Below are 21,323 nucleotides of genomic sequence, written 5' to 3'. Positions count from 1 at the left end.
GTTGTCATTATAGCTCGCTGGGCTTACAATTGGGTAAGACTGACGAGTACCTTTCTCTTCCGGGGGCACACCTAGCACCTTCCAGTGCTGTAAAAGCTAGCCAGTAGGGTTTTTGATAGAATGGTTATTTTTACAATATTAATTCCGCCAATACACGAACATAGGGTGCCATTACATTTTCTAGTGTCCTCAATTTTTTCTTCAGAGTTTTAAATTTTCCATTGTACAGTACTTTCACCTGCTTGGTTAGGCTTATTTTATATATATTTTATTTTATTTGACGTTATTGTGAGTTTGAGTGTCTCTTTCTCGGTGTGTTTATTGTTGCTGTAAAGAAAGGTTACTGATTTTTGCCAGTTGGTTTTAGATCTTTCCATTCTGCTGAAATTGTTGATTGTACCTGGAGATTTTCTATTAGAATCTTTGGGACCTCATTGTGTAATATCATCCTTTATCTGCAAATAGAATGATTTTACTCATTCCTTTAAAAAAAAAAAAAAGCTAGCCAGTAGGGATGAAGCTTCTAGGTCAGTACCAGCTTGATTTCTTCATGTTCTGTGCCTCAACTATGTGCTCTCTTTAGCAATCCAGTCTTATTGTTAAGTTCCAGAAGGCAGCCAAAAACAATAGCAGTAGTCTATAACGTTTGAGTTGATGGGACCCCTCCTAGCAAACAATGCCAAAAGAGGCAAACCATTCCTGGTCTGGGTTTTATGTTTAACAGCTTTTGGTGTCTAGGTGATACTGTTCGCCTCCTCCTATTACAGAGTACCTCCATTTAAACACACACACACACACACACACACACACACACACACACACACACACACATCCCTTGGGAGTTCGAGACCGGCCTGCATATTTGCATATTTTAGGAATCCTTTATACTATTAGGTTTCCAAAGGTCTTTAATATAAGTAATCATTTCCCATACTCCCTCTTCCACCTTGTGGTCCTGTTCACCACCCACCTTAATCCTTCTTCCTAATTAGCCCCCACTCCCTTTCCATCCCACCTGCATTCTTGTTTGTTTGTTTTTCAAAACAGGGTTTCTCCGTGTAGCCCTGGATTTCCTGAAACTCAGTCTGTCGACAAGGCTGGCCTTGAGCTCAGAGATCTGTCTGCCTCTGCCTCCTGAGTGCTGGGATTAAAAGCATATATCAACTCTGTCTTTTTTTTAAATTAATTAATACATTAAACAACAGTTTTACTGTTCTCTGGGAGTTTCACAACATGCATCCCAATCATACTCATGTCCCTGTCCTTCCTTGTCCACCCACCCCCCCCCCCCGTGACCTCTTTCCCAAAAAAGTAATAGTAAAGATAAGAACTAAAAACACATCTAATTTGTGTTCTCCACATCCCTCGCCCCCAGCAGATTCCATCCACTGTGGAGAGCCACACTTCAGCATTCCTATAACAAGAGTTCTGTTCAGGGGCTTCCTGTCTAGGCTGTTACTTTTGGAGGAGGAAGTACTTGGGAAAGGAAGGGTTGCCACAGAAGCCTTCCATGTCCTTCCCTCTCGACTGTGCATCTGCAGTCATCGATATCACAACAAAATCAGCCTCTTTGCTCTTCTCAGTCAGCAGGAGCATAGAGCACAGGCCTCCGACGGTTTCTGCTGACAGCTCAGACCTCCAACATGGCTCCCAGCTGCAGTGGGACCCCAGACTCAGACCAGGGCCTTAGTGGTTGTACAGGTCCAGACATTACCACCAAGTGGTAGCGCAGGGCACTTAGATTAGTATGGCCCTTAGCAGTAACATGTCCCAGGGACGTCAACATGGTTTCAGGTTGCAATACAGTCCACAGACATCACATGGCCTTTAATGGTAACATGGGCCATGGACATTAACTCAGACCCCAGTTGTAGTAGGGCCACGGACCTGGTCACAGCCCTTGGGCAGCAGTAGGGGCCCTGGACATCACCATGGCCTCAGGTGGCAGCACCTGTATTCTTTGTAAGCCACATTTGGTTTTTGGTTTATTTTGAAAAACAACATTTTATGTAACCTAGGCTTGCTTAGAACTTCTGAAACCCTGGCTCCATCTTCCAAATGATATCATCTTAGGCATGTACTGCCATGCCTAGTCGCACGTTAAAGCCACAAACATAAATTTGACTCAGAAGTTGTATGTTTCTGTCATTTCTTCCTTGTGCTCTTCTAGGGAGGCAAATGGCTTCCTAATGCATTCTGTCCCTCAAAACGCACTAAGACTTTCTTTCAGAGAAAGACCAGACCTATCTTTTCGAGAGTGGTTCTCAGTGGTTAAATGGATAGCTGGCCTTCTGACATCAACCCTATAGCCTTGTCCTCTTGGTGAGTTCCATCAGGGCCTGGATCTAAGGAGATTCTACTTTTGAAGCTACTGAGAGCTTCCCAGATCACCTTGTGAAATCACTGTGATCTAACCAAGTGCCTCCTTTGCAATTGTCCTCACTCTTGGATTTGTCTAACGTGCTTGCTACTGCTGTTGGTTCTGGAGTTAAAAGGTGAGTTTCCCCATTTTTGTTGTCCAATTAGCTCTACTTCTAGCGCTAGAGTGTCCCTCACTGTGAAAAGTATTTTTCACATCAAGGGGGCAGGGGGTGGGGGGAAGGTAAATAGTTTTCCAACAACTGTATTGCACTTGCTGGGAAGAGAATGATTCCTAAGCTACTCTAATGCATGCTTAATTTGTTTTCTGTGTGAATGACAAAGGCTGTGCACGAGAACAAAAGCAATTTCACTTTTTATGTCTCATCATTCTGGATCAGCATCTACCCCATGCTAAGCACCAGGATGGAGAAGCGTGTGGTACTGATATTGTCAGTAGAAAGTCAGAAAGTCAAAGCCAAATGCACTACTGAAAGCCCTGCGGGGGCTCGGGACCACAGTGCCTGGCAAGAACCACTCTATAAACTTCAAGGACAACTGTTAAACCCAAGATGCACAAGACAAAGACCAGTTCCACAATTTTCGAGCCAAATTTGAAGCGAGCTTAAGTACGCCAAGAGGGTGGGCTCCGGTCAGGACCATTCCAGGATTCCCAGGAAAATGTGATGAGGTACATTTTGCAGAGACTTAGAAAGGCACACCCATAAGGCCTCCATATGTCCCATCAGGTATAATTAGGGCACGCATATATCCTGAAGGACTTCCTGCCTGGGTACCTCTCACCTATATGTGATCAAGCACACGGGGAGCAACTAGGTCACGGGAACTTGTTTAGGGGAGTGAAAACATAAACAGAAGCCTCCTGCATTTCAGAAAGTATCTGTCCAGATCTGATCAAGGGGCTTACAGGTTAGAGCGGTCTTGTTTCATGGAGCTCTTAGGCACAGGAACTAAAACTTAACTTCGGCTTTTCCACATCAATACCACAAAGCAAAGCCCCACTCTGCCTGCCCTCAATTCTTCCGTATTTGAGGGAGGTCCTGAAGCGTTCATTTGTAGTTTTGTGTGTGTATGTGTGTGTGTGTGTGTGTGTGTGTGTGTCTGTCCTGTCTGTCTGTCTCCAAACACAGGGCTGGGACCACATGCATAAGGCCCTCTACACTCACTGGATCCTTGGATTCTTCCTGACACGCTTGGCTGAGGTTCCTTGGCTTGTGAGCTTCAATAGTGGGGAAGCAGAGAGAGTGCCGCACGTCTGGTGTCGTCTGCTCCACATTCTATGCATTTTTGTCAGCATAGCTGAGGCCCTCTGCAAGGACTGTGTGAGTAATAGAGGAAGCGATCACTGCAAATTTATAACGCTTTAAGGATTTCCTCCAGTGACCTTAAGAGGAGAGCATCGAGGCCAGATTTAGAAAACAGATGTCCTGGCCTTTTATCCATCTGTGCTTGTGGTATTAGACCACGCACAAATTGCAGAATTCTTCAGCAATAAACTCTCAAAACGTAACTGTGGAGTCAGACCAGGTTTACTGGACCATATTCCAAGCCCATCAATCTTTTCTGAGCTTCTTGTCATTATCCAATGATACCAGTCGAAAGTCTAGGGGATGTGCTTAATTTCTGTCTTCAATTTAAAGCTTAAATTTAATGATTAATGGAAAAGCCCTTACCTACATTAGAAATGCACTCAAGATGTTACATCAGGCATTGCACAGTATTAAGTTGTCCTTACAACTGAGGGATAAAAGTTCCTTACCAGCTTCATATAATAGTACAGGTCTCTTTTCCTTTGTTTATTTTTCCTTCCACTATATCTACATCATAATAAAAATGGTGGAAAACAAGGGGGTATTTATTTTCCAAGTCACCAACAACTCCCTGCAAAGTCTACCAGTGAGTGAAGAAAGGTGCCAGGTTTATCTGTGAGACAGGCCACTGGCTGCTGTGATACCCAGAGAGATACTCATTTCCAAATGGACTGCATTTTTAAACCATCAGTTATATTTTAAAATTTTGTTTTAGCTGATATTTAAAAATGATGCTTTAATACATGCATATACTGCATAGAAGAGTTAAGTCATTTGAGACAGACCTAGCTCTTCAAACGTTTCTCATCTCTGCGTGGTGAACGCTTTCAGAATCCCTTTCTGGGAGATTTGAGTTAGCTATTTAATTTACTGCTATTCAACTCCAGCTCAGTCCTCACTGATCGACCCACTCCAGTCCCCTCTCCCTAGGCCTCTGGTAACCACCCTTTATCATCTTCTATGAGCTCAACCCTTAGGGATTCCGGATGTGAGAGAGATCACATGTCTCTCTGCCTGGCTGACACTGTGATGATTTTCTTCATAAACCTGCCCCAAACATAGGACGGGGCACGCGCACCAGCTACACAGGCTCAGCCATAGATTTATTTTTTTCTGGAGATTCAGATTCTTGCAAGACTTTATATGAAAATTACTTTCTTCAATTTGAGGAATCCCATAAACGCAAGCATTGTAAAACAGCAGAAAATAAAACATGAAGGTTAAAGGGGGCGTTACTATATTACATTCAAGGAAGAAGGAGGCTTTGTCCTCCCTCACAGGCAGTCAGCATGTGCCATGCTCACTAAGGCTTCCTGGGACACCATGGAAGAATGTTACTGTAGCCCGCACTCAGAAATGAAAGGTGCCAGTGCAATTGCTTTTCTGTTAAACCAGAAACTATTAGATGCAAATGATTGGATGGTGTAAAGTTGAGAACTAAACACTACACATCTCAGAACAAAGCACTTCAAAGACATAGCTGTTTGAAGATTTATATTTTTTCTTGCTTATAATTGTGTGTGTGTGTGTGTGTGTGTGTGTGAGAGAGAGAGAGAGAGAGAGAGAGAGAGAGAGAGAGAGAGAGTGTCCATGGGAACAGGAGGGTCAGGTGCCCTGGGGCCGGGTCCCAGACAGTTGTTACTTGTCTTTTGTGGGCGTTGGGAACTGCAATAGCAGTACAGACTCCACTGCTCAGCCCATGCATAGCTGTTTTAGAAAAAACATTTTGTTATTTGTCTTTTATAACTTGGTTGGAAGGAGGGAAGCTTTATTATGCTTTTAAAAGAAATCTCTGGCTGAGGTTGTGCACTTGCCTAGAAGGCATGAAGCCCTAGTTTCAATTTCCAGTACCACCACATAAGACTCAAGACTGGTGGCGGCTTTAACAATCATTCTAAATAAACTCAAAGGTAAGTGAAAAATTTTGGAGTGAGAAGAATACCCCCTAGTTCTGAATTTTAATGTTCTGCAAATTGATAGCTCCACAGTGGCAACGTTTGTTGTTGTTGTTATTATTATTAATATTATTATTATTAATTATTATTCTTATTTTTTTGTAGTTGGATTTGGTAAAGGGGAGAATGATATCTTACTGCACAGGAACAATGAGAGACGGGTCATCTGCTGAGAGTGTTTTTCTAGCTTCTATAATACTACTGACAATATTTGATTTATTTTGAGGAGCTATAAAATACTTCTTCGATTGAAACTTCAAAAGTAATCATGACAAAATTATTATTCCATCCACTCTCTGGCTGGTACTTAAGAACAACTTACAGAGGAGGCGTGCTGTGTACGGTGGTGCTGAGTGGGAAGGTGGGAGAATGCTGGCAGAACATGGAGAAAGAGACAGGTAACTAGAACTGACCCAGAGGGACACCGGCCACAGGGATGTGCACACGAAGGCAGCTGAAGCCCAGCCTTTCGCTTCAGTCTGCACCTTATTCTCTTACTGTGGCTTCACGTGTCTGAGGTGAAGTCCTGGCTCTGTCAGTTATTAGCTGTGGTCTCATGTAAAGAGCTTGCCTGTCCATACCACAATCAGCTGTCATAGAGGGGATCACGCGTGTCCTCATTAACACGTCCACTGTAGGTGCTTTCTTATTTATCTTTCCTAAATTATTCACTAGTGAGGAAAATGTCCAACAAACCAACCAATTAGGATAAACTGAATCCATCCACCATGAAAAACTTTAGTATCTTATCTGAAATTCGTTCAAATGTCATTAAACTGTCAAAAGAAACCACTAGAAGATGCCATAGAGTTCATGGTGGTTAAAACTGTGGCAGAACTAGGAAAGCTTAGAAAATTTTTGTTAACCACATCACATACGAGTTTACAGGTAGATTTCTGTGTTGTAAAACACAATGATTGTAATACATATTGCAGGGAATTGATTTAATGTTGTCTTGGGGATCATACCAATAAAGAATGGCTCACCAAGTCCAATATGACATCATTTCTGTGGGGAAAGCCACTGACTTAAATCAATTTGTCACGAGGTCAGAGTGCAGGAGCAGAAAACGGGCATCAGGAAGCCAGCTGACCTTACTGAGTTTGGGTTAAAGCAAGGCCGGGGGGTGGGGAGGCAGGCACTGGAGAGGCAGTCAGAAGGCCACAGGCATTGCCTCAATTGGCTTCATTTTATTCCTATAGAAATGAAATATGTGATTTGGCAGAGACCAAATCCATTTAAACAAGAAGAATGCACTGCTCTTAAATCTAAGCGAATATATATATATATATATATTATATATACATATAATATATATATATATATATTCAGGTATAAATAGCTGTAACACATAGAGAAAGAGAGACGAGAGAGAGAGAGAGAGAAAGATACAGACACACACACACACACACACACACACACACACAGAGGCACAAACACACACACACAGACAGAGAGACAGAGACAGAAGAGTTGTTCTGACCGCCACTGTGTGGTAAGTGTTCAGGTGTCACCCATCATGAAGGATATTATCTCCCTGCTCAAGCCAGATAATTTATCACATGATCTGTGGAACCCTCCTTTTGCCCCACACAAAGAGAGCTGGCCCCAGGTAGGAGGCAGCCGCCCCCAGGCACTGTTGAGGAAGTCCCTTGGAAGTGCCTGAGCATCCTGGCTGCAGGTCTCAGAGTGACCAGAGACTTAAGAAGCATGGCTGCTGGAGCTCTACACATCCAGAAAAGGTCGGTGTTAAAGCTGCAGTTCTGAGCTATGATATACAATATGCTGAGAAGTCTGTAGTCAGAAATGAAAAGTGGCCATTTTGATGTAGAATAGGATGGGCAAGAAATGGCTACAGATGTGCACAAAGTCCCAGGGAAACAAAGCATTGCCTAAATGACACTCTCTATCCTCTATAAGGTGACCTTAGTTGACACTATCACTCTCTTCTCTTATTATTTCCTGCCCCTCCAATCTCTCTCTCCCACACACTTCTATTCTTTCTCCTTTCTCTTCTCTCTCTTTCCCCTCCTTTGTCTCCTCCCCAACCTTCTCTCTCTTCCTTGTCCCTGCCTCTCCCTCTCAATTCCCTCTCTTTCTCTGCCCTCCCATTCTCTTATGTTGAGGCAAGATCTACCTATGACCTTGAACTTGTGATTCCCCTGCCTCGGCCTCCCAAACAGTGGGATTACAGGCCTGCAACACTAGATCTGATTCCTTATACCTCGTGTGCTTTCAGCAGGTCTGTATACATGGGACTGGTGTGCTTATCTTCAAATGTAAATTCATGTGCTGGATATGAGTGGATGAAAGTAAATGGGTTAACAAGGAATTGAAATCTGAGTCTAGACTTAAAATTTCATGTTCCATGCACAGGAAATCAGGGCTGGGATTTGCAGGGGGAAGATTAGCAGCCCCAGTGACACAATTCTTAATGGGTAGGTCAGTTGTAAGTGGGCCTTTGTTAATAGGTGCAATCTTTTTCAGTTAGCACAATGCTGTCATTCCCAGAATCTCTCCTTAGTCTAAAAATCTAAGTCCAGTGGTTCCTTTAAGGAATTGTCTAAGATTAAAGAAAAGGAGGCCAGGATTTTCGAATGAGTGGGGGAGGGGGTTGGGGAAAGGGAAGGCGCTGTATGAGGGAAAAGGGAGGAACATGATATAGTTCTATTTTAATGAAAAGAAAAAATGCTCAGAAACCAGGTCAAAATAAGTCATTTTAAAATTATTATTGTTGTATTGCAACCCCATAGGAAGAACAACAGTATCAACTAACCCAGACCCCTCCGAGCTGCCAGAGATTGAGGCACCAACCCAAGAGCATACATGGGCAGGTCTGTGGCCCCAGCACATGTATAACAGAGGACTGCCTAGTCTGGCCTCAGTGGAAAGGATGTGCCTAATCCTACAGACACTTGATGCCCCAGGGAAGGGGATGGGGGTTGGGGGGGGTGTGAGGTGGGGGTGAATGGAGGAGCACCCTCTCAGAATCAAAGGGGGGTAAGGGTTGAAGGACTGGGAGAGGGGGGCCCAGGAAGGGGGAGCAACATTTGGTAATAACTAAATAATTAATAATAAATAAATAAAATAATTTAATAAAAAATAAAATTATTTTTGTTTTCTAGTTAGCAGTTCTAGAGAATGTATGGGAAGGAAATTGTTATTAAACATTTATTATTACAATTTTTATCCATTTACTATATAAAGTTGGCTGTTGAACTTTTTCACTTAAGAGTTACCATTAGGTTTCGGAGCATAGGGTAAGAAGACGAAATCAAGAAAGAGAACAAAGTCTGACCTCAACCCACTTTTGGGGTGGAAGTGTATGAAGAGGAGGAGCTGGTCAGGCTCTTACAGGGGTGGGCGGGGCCTTTGGCTTGGTAAAGTTGATACAGCTGTGGAGGGTACTTGCACAGCAAAACATTTTTCAGAGACATACAGCTCCCCTATTCTGGAACTGTTTGGCCAAGCAAAGTAGCCTAACTTGAGAAACTGCCTGCCTCAGAAAAGTCCCTTTTGAGATACCCATGTGGTCGACTTTTAACTGCTGGGCAGTAGCAGCAAGATGGCCTCAGCTAGACTTGTGGTTTTCTGTGGCTGAGGCAGTCTGTCAGTTACAACATGCTTCAAAGAGTGTTTGGTAATTATTTATATAATGTGTCATGATAAGCGTGTTTTATTGTACAGTTTGTATGGTTTTGGTATTGGTGGTGGTCTTTGTTGTTTTATAATTTTTTCCAAACCCTAGTAGCAGCAGCTCCTGAGGGTCGTGGGCGTGCTCTGCTTTGCCTGGTCTCCCATGGCATTGCTGGGTTGGTTGATCCCAAGGCGCTTGTGTCACTTGTGTGAGAATTGTGAGAACTACTGGCTTCCTCACCCCTTTTTAAAAATAAAAAATAAAGACAAAATATGAAAACACTGAAAAGAAGAAGAAGAACCTGTCTAACATTGTTACAAGACAGGTAGGAATTGCTGTTAAGATGGCAGGACTTACAGAAAGCTTCATAGTTTACAGCTGAGCAATACCAGTTTCTGTGCAACACACACACACAAACACACACACAGGCACACACACCACACAGCAGACAAGCACATTCCACACCCACACATACATGATACATGCACACAGACCACACATGCATATACACACAACCCACACACAATACATATATACCACACATGCACCCACATACACCACACACCACAGTCCTCATGCAACACACATACACCATACAGGTACACACACAGGCACACACACACACACCACATACCACACACCACACACCACACAGGCACACTCCACACCCACATACACACAATACATGCACATACACTACACATGCATACACACACAACCCACACACAACACATTTATACCACACATGCACACACACACCCACAACACACAAATACTACACATGCACACACACAGTCCCCTTACAACATACATATACCTTACATGTACATACACGCACACACACACACACACACTCCACACCATCCGCCCCACACTTCACATGCACACCATACATGCACATGCAACAAGTTTCAAAAGTCAATGTGAGAAACTCTGGAAGTTCTGCCATTGTGTAATATATCGTCAGTGTGTGGAAGGTGCTAAAGTCTGTCTGTAATAAATACATTCGAATTCTCAGACACAGCTTCTAAAATCACTGTCACTTCTTTCTGCTTTCAAGATGAGTGTGTGGGCCTTGGTCCACACTCTCCAAGGTAACAAGTTAAGGGTTCCAGACTTTAGAGCCCCAATCACCCACACAGCGTGCTCAGCAAAGTGACATTCAAGATCTGACACTGGTTTGTTTGGGACTTTTTTTTTTTTTGGTTTGCTTTGCAGACTGAAACTCGGCATCACCTTCTTCCCACAGCCCACTCACAGAGCAAAACAGGGGGGACATGTGCAAATGCCCCCGCACTCACATGACTCTGGTGCATTCCCTACCCCAGCACAGGGCTTCACTTTCTATCTCTCCTCTCATCTATTAAAAGGGCTAAAAGGACAAGTTGCTAGTAAGTTTGTTACCCCAACACTTACCGTCCTGCAAACCTTAAATGTCACTACTTCTCAGCGTGACTCAGGAGCTGGCACTGTCTATGATGCAAACTCACAGTGAATTCAAATCAGAACACAAGGAGCTGACGGAGAGCATGAAGCTAGGAGTGGTACCTGGATATGAAAGCCACTTTCCACTCTTGATCTGTTGAAGAAACTGTACTGTGGTATCCCCCAACCAATTCCACCAGTGTACTCGTGTTTATACTTTGCCGGCAGGCTTCTGTTGGAAGCAGACCTCCATAAATATCTGAGATCTCCAGTTTTCTCTAATGCTGGACGCTTTTCTCCTATATAGGCGATATGCTGGTGAACTTTAGGCAAGTGGTCTTTTATGTAGTCTGGACCTTAAGGAGACAAAGAAAAACATGTTTAAAACCTCCACATTTCTCTCTCTCCTTCCCTCCCCGGCCCCTGCCGTGTGTGTGTGTGTGTGTGTGTGTGTGTGTGTGTGTGTGTGTGTGTGTGTGTGTGATTGTGAGCTCGCACCCATGCGTGTGTGTGGTTTCAGGTATCTCAGCCCAGTTTACAAGATCCTGGGAACGAACCCCTTCCCGTTCTTTTCTACAATGTCTTTATTTCAATTGTGGAATCAACAACATGGCTCTTCTTCCTGTTCCAAGGCGTGACTGATTAGAAGCCCTTTACAGATTAACTTGATGACTCCTTATTAGCAGCTGTGGAAGACAGACACTAACCCCTCATCCCAGTTTAAGATCGAGGAAAGGGAGGCATATAAAGATCGGTTCTTTGTTCAGTCAAAGCAAAGAAGCTCTCCACACTGGCCAGGCCGCCTTCAAAGCTGGGCTCTCGTTGGCCCCACTAAACTGTTTCAGTTGTAATTAGTTTTAGATACATCTCAACTCTAAAATCCCTCATCCATGCCACATTGGCCAGGGCTAGCCTTCACACTGGGGGGTTTCCTCTAGATAGGACTTCTTCATGAGAGTTTGAGCCCCTCAAATGTTTTAGAAACAATTGGAAAGTTGAGAATGTGACTTGATAGGACAGTTATACCAGACATGTTGACTCTGGGAAGGGGCAGTTAACAGTAGCATTTTAGATGTAAAACAATAAAACCAATCAGTGTAATGAGAAACACAAACAAAAATCCCACGTCCAGGCAAAGAGCACTCGGGTTTGCGCTTGGAAGTTGATGATGTGAATGAAAGTCTCAAAGGAAGAGGCGTCTTTCTAGAAGGATGCCGCAGTTGACAGAAGAACAAGAGGCTGCCACGGTCTGGAGAGGAGCTTTAAAGTTCCAGGGCCGTAAGGGGTGTAAGATTAGGGGTGTATTTGGAGACACAAAGTACTTCATTTCTGTTAGCATAACAACGCTTGACTGGAGACACTGTAGCCGAAGGCTGAGGCTCATCCAGAGCTTGATGTTTGCAGAGAATGAGGAAGCTAAGGCTTTGGGCCGGGTGCCCCGTTACTGTGGGTTAAGTGTGGGACACCCTCCCCCCACCCCGCTTACACACACACACACACACACACACACACACACACACACACACACACAAAGCTCCAGTGTTTAAACACTTGGTTTTCAGGTAGTGGGGTTATTTTGGAAGGCTCTGGCACTTTGGAGGTGCAGGCACACTGAAGGCAGTGGTTGAAGCCCCAGAGCCCTGCTCCCCTTGCTGTCTGCTGTCTGGGCTGTGGAGGACACACTTTAACTAGCTTTGGCAGCCATGTTTTCCCTGCCAAGATGGGCGGTGACCCTTTTTAAACTTAACTAAGAGAAACCTCTCCTCTCTTAAGTTGTTTTTATCGAGGGCTCTGTCACAGCCACGGAAACCAATAACCAACAGAAGGACTTAAGGGCTTAGGCATCTCTGGAGGCGTTCCGGTGCCCTTCAAGGTCTGAAGAGAACTCTGGAGAACCAAGTTTGGCAGGTGTTTTTATTCCCTCATCGCCATAACTCGCCACGAGGCACGCACACTCACCCAGGAATTAATTTCCCCAGTGAACACGGTGTAGCCTCAATTTTATCTGCTTTGGGATTTCACTGGTAAAATATAGACCCTCCATCTTCCTTCTGACAGCTGCTGAGGTCTCCTCTCTGTAATTGTCACAGGAAGCATTTCGCCATCTCTGAAGAGAGTCAGATACTAAAGAACTGAGCGCTTTGTTGGATTGCAGACCAGTCTCTCCCAAATGTTTTATTAAATGCTGCTCCCAGGACTGGAATAGCTCACAATAAGCAAACACGCTTCTAATTATAGAATCGGAGTTGAGTTTTTTGTTTGTTTTTGCTGTTTGTTTGTTTTGTAGAGGTCACTTTCATCCATCCCGCAGCTGCTGAGAGGTTTAGGGAAATAAATAGCTGTGAATTTCAGTTATGGTTAAAAAAAAAAAGAAAAAAAAGAGAATAAAAGTGGGGCTTTAGGTGTGGCTGAGTGGAAGAGCATTTACTTAGCATAGACAAGACCCAGGGTTCATCCCCTGCACCATAAAAAAAAAAAAAAAAAAAAAAAAAAAGACAAAAAGGACTGTGGTTGTGAGGTTTGGTTTGGTTTCTGGTGCTTGGGATGGAACCCAGGGCCACACACATTCTACCACAAAGCTACACTCAGTTGAGAATACACCACTGAGTTTAACTGCAGTAGGTGGCTTTGTCCACAGCTGGCCGTGTGACTCAGGGAAAGTCACACCATTTGTGCAGTCTTAGTCTTTGTATCGTAGTGTTGCCCCCTCCAAGAGAGGGAGAATGAGTTCTACTTAACACAGTGTGTAGCTGAGAATCTGCTCACATGCCCCTAATATTCTTTTGATTGGTGGCCTTTCAGCTTGAGGCTCTGTCTTACGTATTGCAGCTTTGTATCTTGGGAATTTATGGAATTACTAATGAATGATTTTGTGTGTGTGTGTGTGTGTGTATGTGTGTGTGTCTGTGTGATTTTCTTATTCTGAATAAATTTCAAATCCTTCTGAACTCTTTGAGATTAAAGGCCATCAAAGATTTTCTGTAAAGTCCTCAAAGGAAATTGTTTTGGTTTCTCTGCTTGTTAAAACCTATTTCTTCAACTCAGTTCTGCCCTCGTAGGTCAAAAGCAGCCATGGGGAAACAGGTAAACAATAGCTATTTCCATGCTCCAATAAAGTATTACGAGAGGGGCTGGGAATGAGCCTAGAGTGCTTGTCTATCATGCATGCAGTACTGGGCCCCACACTCAGCATGGGAACCTGGCCTGATGTAAAATGCACATAAAATCCCAGGTACTGAGGTGGAACCAGGAGGAACAGAAGTTCAAAGTCATCCTTGGCTGCATAGGGAATTGGAGGTTAGCTTGGCTACATGAAAAATACACATGCACATGCACATGCACGCACACATGCACGCATGCATGCACACACACAGAGTCACACGTAAATCATGCACTGGTGCACATACACACTTTATGGTGCTCTCAGCTTTCCAAGTAGAAGCATCTGGAGATGAGCTAAGCTACATAATGCTCAACTTGTTCATCCATGCCAAATGGATGGGGGGGAAGTTTGTCGGGACAATTGCTAAAGCAAAAGCAACCTGACTGGCTCTGGATTCCCACTGTGACAGCATTTTACTAAGACAAACCCTTCAGCAATGTGCCCAGTACACTCGCAGGGAGGCTTTGCACCTCACAAGATGCACCTCATTGCATCCACAAGCACGTGAAATAAGAAGCTGGTCCCCACCAGCAATGCCACAGAGCTAACGATAGGACTGTCTCTTCCAGGACCTCTTACCTGGAAAGTCCAATCAGAACCTGCTCGCCCAACCCAAATTCCAGGACAGGTCAACACAGGAAGGGTTGCAGAGGGGTCAAAAGGAGATACTTTTGTTTTCTTTTATTCCCTGTAACCTTCGTGTCTTTAATACATTTGAATCTATTCTGAACTATAACGGTGGTGCTGTGTAATGTATTGTATTATTTATTAGTGTAGTTTTATCTGTGTGTATGTGTGTGTGCCAGTCATGTGCAGGTGCCATCCACCTTCAGGTACTCACGGAGTACAGAAGAGGGTGTTGGATCCCTTAGAGTTACAGGGGTGGGTGCTGGAAACCAAACTCAGGTCCTCTGGGAGAGTAGCACACAGCCTTAACCACGGAGCCAGCCTACTCTTGTTTCCATTAAAAAAAAAAAAGGCCCTGGGTTCAGTCTCCAGCTCCGAAAAAAAGAACCAAAAAAAAAAAAAAAAAAAAGAAAGAAATTCGTATTTATCGTGTCTAATTTCTCTAGTAACATTTGTGAAATAGCCAACGGTAAATTAAAAGGATTGTTTCAGCATTTTATAAAGGGTTATTATGTTTTTTATTCCCTCCCCACCATGGATGAACATTTATTTATAGTACACTGACCCACCTTACACTCTTCCGTATTAGTTTGTAAACTCACTGTTTTAGATGGCATGTTTTATTTTTTTTTTATTTAAAAGAATCTTAAATTCATTTAGGACCTTTATTTCTGAAGATCACAGGTTTCCCTTTTTCTTTTCTAAAGTGTTATTTATTTTATTTTATTTTGTGTGAGAGTCTTACCTGCATGTATGTGTGCACATCATGTGCATGTCTGGTGCTCTGGGAGGCCAGAAGAAGGATGCCCTGGAGCTGGAGTGACAGAGGTGGTTATGAACCATCACATGGGTTCCTGGAACTGAACCCAGGTCTTCTGTAAGGGCAATAAGTGCTCTTAGCTGCTGTTCCATTTCTCCAGTACCCAGAAGGAACGTTGGTTTTTTGTTGTTGCTGTTTTTGTTTGTTTTATTTTCTGTTTTCTATAAAAAACATAGTCAGTGTTTTTGGTGAAACATTCATTTTTCCTTCTGATTTCACCAACTTCCTAAGGAATGTCAACATGATTGTGGTCAAACTTTATCAGATTAAGCTGTTTGTGAAAAGCGGGCTGGCATGCAGAAACTTAAATCAATTAATTCAGTGTTATTTATACCCTATGCTAGATTTAAAAGCCATGGAGTCTAGAACTTTTTAGGGTAACGAGATTATAGCTGTATATAAATTTCATTTGCTTCGACGTATTATTTTTCGTTTTCTCACAGCCATTTAAAAGAAAGCAAAACAATCCCGGACTTCTTGGTAAGTTTTGGCTCTGTGGGTTGGTAAAGAAAGTGTCAAGTTACATAAAAAATAGGCACTGTTCCTGAGGAAGAGAAGAGCTTTGGAAATTCCTGAACGGAGGTAACAGGACAGCTGGAAATTGCAAAGAAACAGAGGGATGGTGCACAGACGAGAAGGCGGACAGCCCTGGGGTGCCTGGCAGGGAGAGAGAGACAGAAGCTTATGCAAAAGATAAGTCACGGGGTTGGGGATTTAGCTCAGTGGTAGAGCGCTTGCCTAGGAAGCGCAAGGCCCTGGGTTTGGTCCCCAGCTCCGAAAAAAAAAAAAGATAAGTCACATAGCTCCCATGAAGTCTGTCAGTCCTATGCAAGGGACAAGCTCATGGTTTCCCCCAGCCTCAGTTCCAGTTAGAAATCTTGCAGAAACAGTGGCTTCCCCTGTTGGATGGGTCACTAGCAGAGATGCTCTAGAGGCTCAGATGTGGCCAGTAGCCATCTTTACAAGGACCCTGGACTACCAGGAAGACCTGAGAGAGCAGGGGCCAGAGAGGCAGGATAGAAGCCAGTCCTGATAGAACAATTATGCCAAGTGAGAAAAACCCAGTGCTGCTAAGCTCCAAAGTGCAGGCACTAGGAAGCTTGCATAGGGATAGGTAGCCATTCTCTTGGTAGCCTGGGGTCAATGTTATTAACTGAGAACCACTATTCTGTTTGCTAGCCCCTGGCCCTGAGGTCAGCCAGTGGACAACCTCTACAGCCTCCTGTCTGCGTCGCTGTACTTCAGTCTGACGACTGCTGACCCACCAGTCGTATCCTATTGTGGCGGTGGTTGCTTCCTTCCCTGGCAACCCCATTTGGGAGATGGCTTCTTGCTGGAACATTCTCTAACCCGGAGGCTTCAACTGAAAGTCTCTGGAAGGTGGGAGAACTTGCTTAGCCCAAGACTTTAGAAATAACTGGACAGCATAGCTCCTGATACACAAAGAAGGGGGACCATCAAGCGAAGACTGCTCTGACAGACAGCAGATACTTTTCCGGTACAGGCTCAGTATAAATCATCACAAAGTCAGATGCCATCGTCCATATGACTGACACCCACACACCTGCAAGTTTCCAGTTTTCAAGGATTCAGAAAGAAACGTTTATAGTACTGCATCTATTTGGTTTTTTTTTTTTTTGACCCTTCCTTTGCTGTATTTCAGAAGTTTTGTTGTTGTTGATGTTGATGTTGATGTTGATGATGATGTTGTTGATGATGATGATTGTTTCCAGACAGGGTTTTTCTCTGTAACAGAGCTGCTCACAGAGGCCTTTGTTCCCCGAGTGCTGGGAATAAAAGCATGTGTCACCACATTCAGATAAGTATTTTACTTTTAATTCTTTTAAAAAAGCTATTTTCATCTCTGCACTCAGGAGACAGAAACAGGTGGATCTCTGTGAGTTCGAGGCCAGCCTGTTCTACAAAGCAAGTTCCAGGACAGCCAGGGCCGTTACACAGAGAAACCTATCTTTTTTTTTTTTTTTTTTTAATCGTGTCAAGCCAGGAGAGGAAGAGAGAGAGAGAGAGAGAGAGAGAGAGAGAGAGAGAGAGAGAGAGAGAGAGAGGAGAAACCTGTCTTGAACCACCCCTCTTACCTCCCCCCCCCCAAAAAAAGAAAAATGCCACTGGGGAATGTTGACCCCTTGACTTTCTTTGCTTCTGAGCGGCAAGATGTGAGCATCCTGCTCTGGTACACATCCCCGTCACGAATGTACCGTGTCACAGCAGGTTCAAAGTTTTCTGAGTCAGAACAATGTTTCTCTCAGTCTCTCCCCTCACTCTATGACCCAGGCTGACTTTGAACTCACGACCCTCCTTTCTCAGCCTCTGAAGTACTATTTCCCTTCCTCTCTTTAAGTTCATTTGTCTCGAGTATTTGTTATAGCAGCAAGAGCTTGGTTAATGCTGCTTTCTTTTCTGTAAAAAGTCTCCAATCTTCCAAAGTCCAAGTTGGATTCAGCAGACCGACCGTCTTTCTGTGTAAGCGTCTGAAGGTAACAGCTGCGTCTAATTTACCGCTGTTAACTTCGTCCCCTTTAGGTATGTATCCAGACTGGCTTCAGATTCTTGGGTTCAAGTGATGTTGTAGCCTCTGCCTCTCAGCTAACTGGGACCATAGGCAGGTTACTGTGCCTAGCTGTGTCATTGATCATTCTTAATGGTGTTTTGCTTTCTATTGAGACTGAAGAAAAATGCCTCAAGAAAAATAAACGCTTCTTTAAATGCACAATGAATAATCTAACTTCAAGAACGGCCTTAAACTTTCCTATTCTGATAAGGCGTTGAAGGATAAAGTCAAAAGAATGTTTTTAATTACATGCATTCATGGATTCATATATTTATAATTAGCTCTTGTTTGATATCATTAATACATTGCAATATTCACTCTTTAAAAATATGTAACTTTCTTTTTCTCTCCCCCTTTCATTTGGAACGGGGTCTGATTATGGCTGATCTGGCTGTCCTGGAACTCCTATGTAAACCAGACTGACCTTGAACTCACAGGGCTCTCCAGTCTTTGCCTCGAAAGTCTAGGTTTAAAGGCATGGACCACCACACCTGGTTCACATAACTTTAGATCTTGTAATTGTGCTCTGAAATGTGTGAAAGCAAGTTATATGTAATGAATCTCATTTGGTGGTTGAATGAATAATACAAGCACTGTCAGCTTACACACTCTTAAAATGCCACTTTATATTTTTAAAATATGTAACCCATGATCTTCATTACTCTAGGTCTAGGGTTATCGAGTGGAGTCACCTGCTCCCTCTAGGAGCTCCGGTAACATCTGGAGACAGCGTGGGGCTGTTACACGTGAGTCAGAGATGCTGCTGTGGTCCAGTGGGTAGACACCAAGAGGAGGTAAAATGTGCTAGGATGCATGGGAAGTTGTCCCCCGGCAGAATCAGCTGGCCCCAAGTGGCACAGGCATGGCTGAGAACCCCTACTTGAAACTAATGCAGGAGACAACACAAGGTGCTATTCAAGGAGAACATTGTTGCTAGTTAGAGATACTGGCTGTAGGTTGTAGTGCTTTACCAAAGCAAGAAGATAGGGGGGTGTAGCACTGCATAGGCATTCAGAGAACTGGCTTTGGAGTCAGAAAGGTCTAGAATGCAATCCAACCAGTTCTAACAAGTTGGAGCTTAGGCTGTTAACTGTAGAATCAATGCCTGTAGAAATGTAGAGATAAAGCCCTTATCTAGTCTGAAGCAGGCTTTGGCTTTAAACCTCACCACTGGGGGCAGGGGAGAAGTATCACATTCATACCCACATGAACACTCTTATACACACGCGTGCGTGCACGCACTCATGCATGAACACACATACGCATACACATACACATACACATACACATACACATACACATACACATACACATACACATACACACAACCAGCAAGTCCTGGAAGTGATTTGAGAAATATTAAATGAGGAGAGGTGGTTGGTATTCAGAGAAATCACAGTCAAAAATAATTAGAAATGAATGCATATAAATTTCTTCTATATCTAGAACATATAATAGAATGTTTTTGTGGTTTGTTTGTTTGTTTGTTTTGCAAATAAACAATTTATCTACACACTTGGACTTGCCATCTGCTGGACATTGTGTTTTCCTATTATGAAACTTGCCTGAGGTGAATGCTAGCAGCAAACCATTGAACTGAGAGCAGGATATCCGTTGGGGGAATTAGAGAAAGGATTGAAAGAGCTGAAGGGGCTTGCAACACCATAAGAACAACAAGGCCAACTAACCAGAGCTCCCAGGGACTAAACCACTATCCAAAGACTATACATGGACAGACTCATGGCTCCAGCTGCATATGTAGCAGAGGATGGCTGGGCACCACTGGAAGGAGAAGCACTTGGTCCTGCCAAGGCTGGACCCCCCCAGTATAGGGTAATGTGGGGGAAAGGGGGTGGATGGGGAGGGGAACATCCTCATAGAAGAAGGGGAGGGGGATGGGATGGGGGCTTATGTTCGGGAAACCAGGAAGGAAATAACATTTGAAATGTAAATTTAAAAAAATCCAATAAAAAAAAAAAAAGAAACTTGCGGGTTGGGGATTTAGCTCAGTGGTAGAGCGCTTGCCTAGGAAGCGCAAGGCCCTGGGTTCGGTCCCCAGCTCCGGGGGGGGGGGGGGGGGGGAAGAAACTTGCTTGTACTTGAGCCATGTTCTCTCTCTCTCTCTCTCTCTCTCTCTCTCCCTCTCTCTCTCTTTCTCTCTCTCTCTCTCTCTCTCTCTCTCTCTCTCTCTCTCTCTTTCTGAGGTTGAGTGTCTGCTCCACCTCACAGACCCACACTGCAACTTGCAACTCCAAGTGAGATTTATAAGGGAAGGCTGTTCTCTCTCACAGCTTTCTTATAGAACCCAGGACCATCAGGAATAGCACCACCCACAATGGGTTTGTGCCTTCCCGCATTGATCACTAATTAAGAAAATGCTCTCTAGGGAACTCACAGCCCCATGTATAGAGGCATTTTCTTAATTGAAGTTCCCTCCTCTCAAATGACCTTAGCTTGTATCAAGTTGACATAAAATAATCCAGCACGATGATGTATAATTGATATACGCTAACAAGCATTTTAATATTAGTCTGAGGAGACCATGTACCCACCCTTGGCAACTATTGTTGCTCAGGCAGACCCCAGACCTCAGCCTTGGTCAGAGAAACAGTGGAAAGTAAGTGATGACTGCTTGCTCGGTACTGAATGAGATGTGTTCACCAGCCTCCTCTCAGGCTCGGGGATTCTGGGGATTCTGGGGACTTAGTCGACAAGACAGAGTGAGAATGACAGCTGTGGAATGACGTCTTCCAGACATGACATTGACATTGCATGCATGACTCACAGAAACTGACTACCTCACAGGACCTGCAGGAGAGTGGGCCCATCAGCATTCCATTGTGGATAGGAGAGCACCTTGGGAGGCCCCGCCTCTCCCTGAGGAGCTACTGGCGTCCATTGTTGGGGGAGGAGGAACATTTTTTATTCTCAGCCTTGAAGCTATGAGTAACTTGTCCATGTTTCAGTAAATAACCCCACACCTATGCTCATGTGAGCAGCCTGATTAAACCAGCAAATCACACACACACACACACACACACACACACACACACACACACACATACAAAGATAGGAAAGGAGACGGGTACTAGTTGGGGGAAAGAAGGGGTTAAGTGAAAAGGGATTGGGGACAACAGAAAGTGATGAGAGGGAGCACAAATGCATTATATCCATGGATGCAATTGCCAATGAAGGCTCTCATTCTGTGTAAGTGACTTAAGAAACAAAAGAACATTCGGTGACACATAAAAGATCTGTGATATATATATATTCTGATTTCTAGGACAGGGTGTGGCTCAGAGGCAGAGCCTGTATGAAGTCCTGGGTTCTTCCTCCAACATTAGAGTAAGTGTTGATTCCAGCATATGTAAGAAGTTAGGTTTCACTGGAAGGCAGCCCTGCTGAGCTCTGAATGACTTTGTCTTTGTGCATGGCTAT

At 43.9% G+C, this 21,323-nt stretch overlaps 1 protein-coding gene across 4 annotated transcripts in view; it reads right to left on the bottom strand.

The window, feature by feature from the left end:
• Positions 1-21,323, bottom strand: part of Spmip2 (sperm microtubule inner protein 2) — a 114,493-nt gene that overhangs the window by 48,407 nt on the left and 44,763 nt on the right. For 2 of the 4 annotated variants that reach the window (NM_001401975.1, NM_001024301.2), the window contains exon 2: positions 10,830-11,062. In NM_001401975.1, coding sequence (NP_001388904.1) covers positions 10,830-11,062 — 233 coding nt within the window. Of the gene's footprint in view, positions 1-10,697; positions 10,806-10,829; positions 11,063-15,241; positions 15,478-21,323 lie in introns of those variants that run through there. The other 2 variants (XM_063282370.1, XM_063282371.1) reach the window with 2 other exon arrangements.

Source organism: Rattus norvegicus, chromosome 2 (assembly GCF_036323735.1).
Source record: "Rattus norvegicus strain BN/NHsdMcwi chromosome 2, GRCr8, whole genome shotgun sequence".
NCBI classification, from domain to species: Eukaryota; Metazoa; Chordata; class Mammalia; order Rodentia; family Muridae; genus Rattus; species Rattus norvegicus.
The sequence above is the reverse complement of the archived record's forward strand: the minus strand, read 5'-3'. Positions and strand labels throughout refer to the sequence as shown.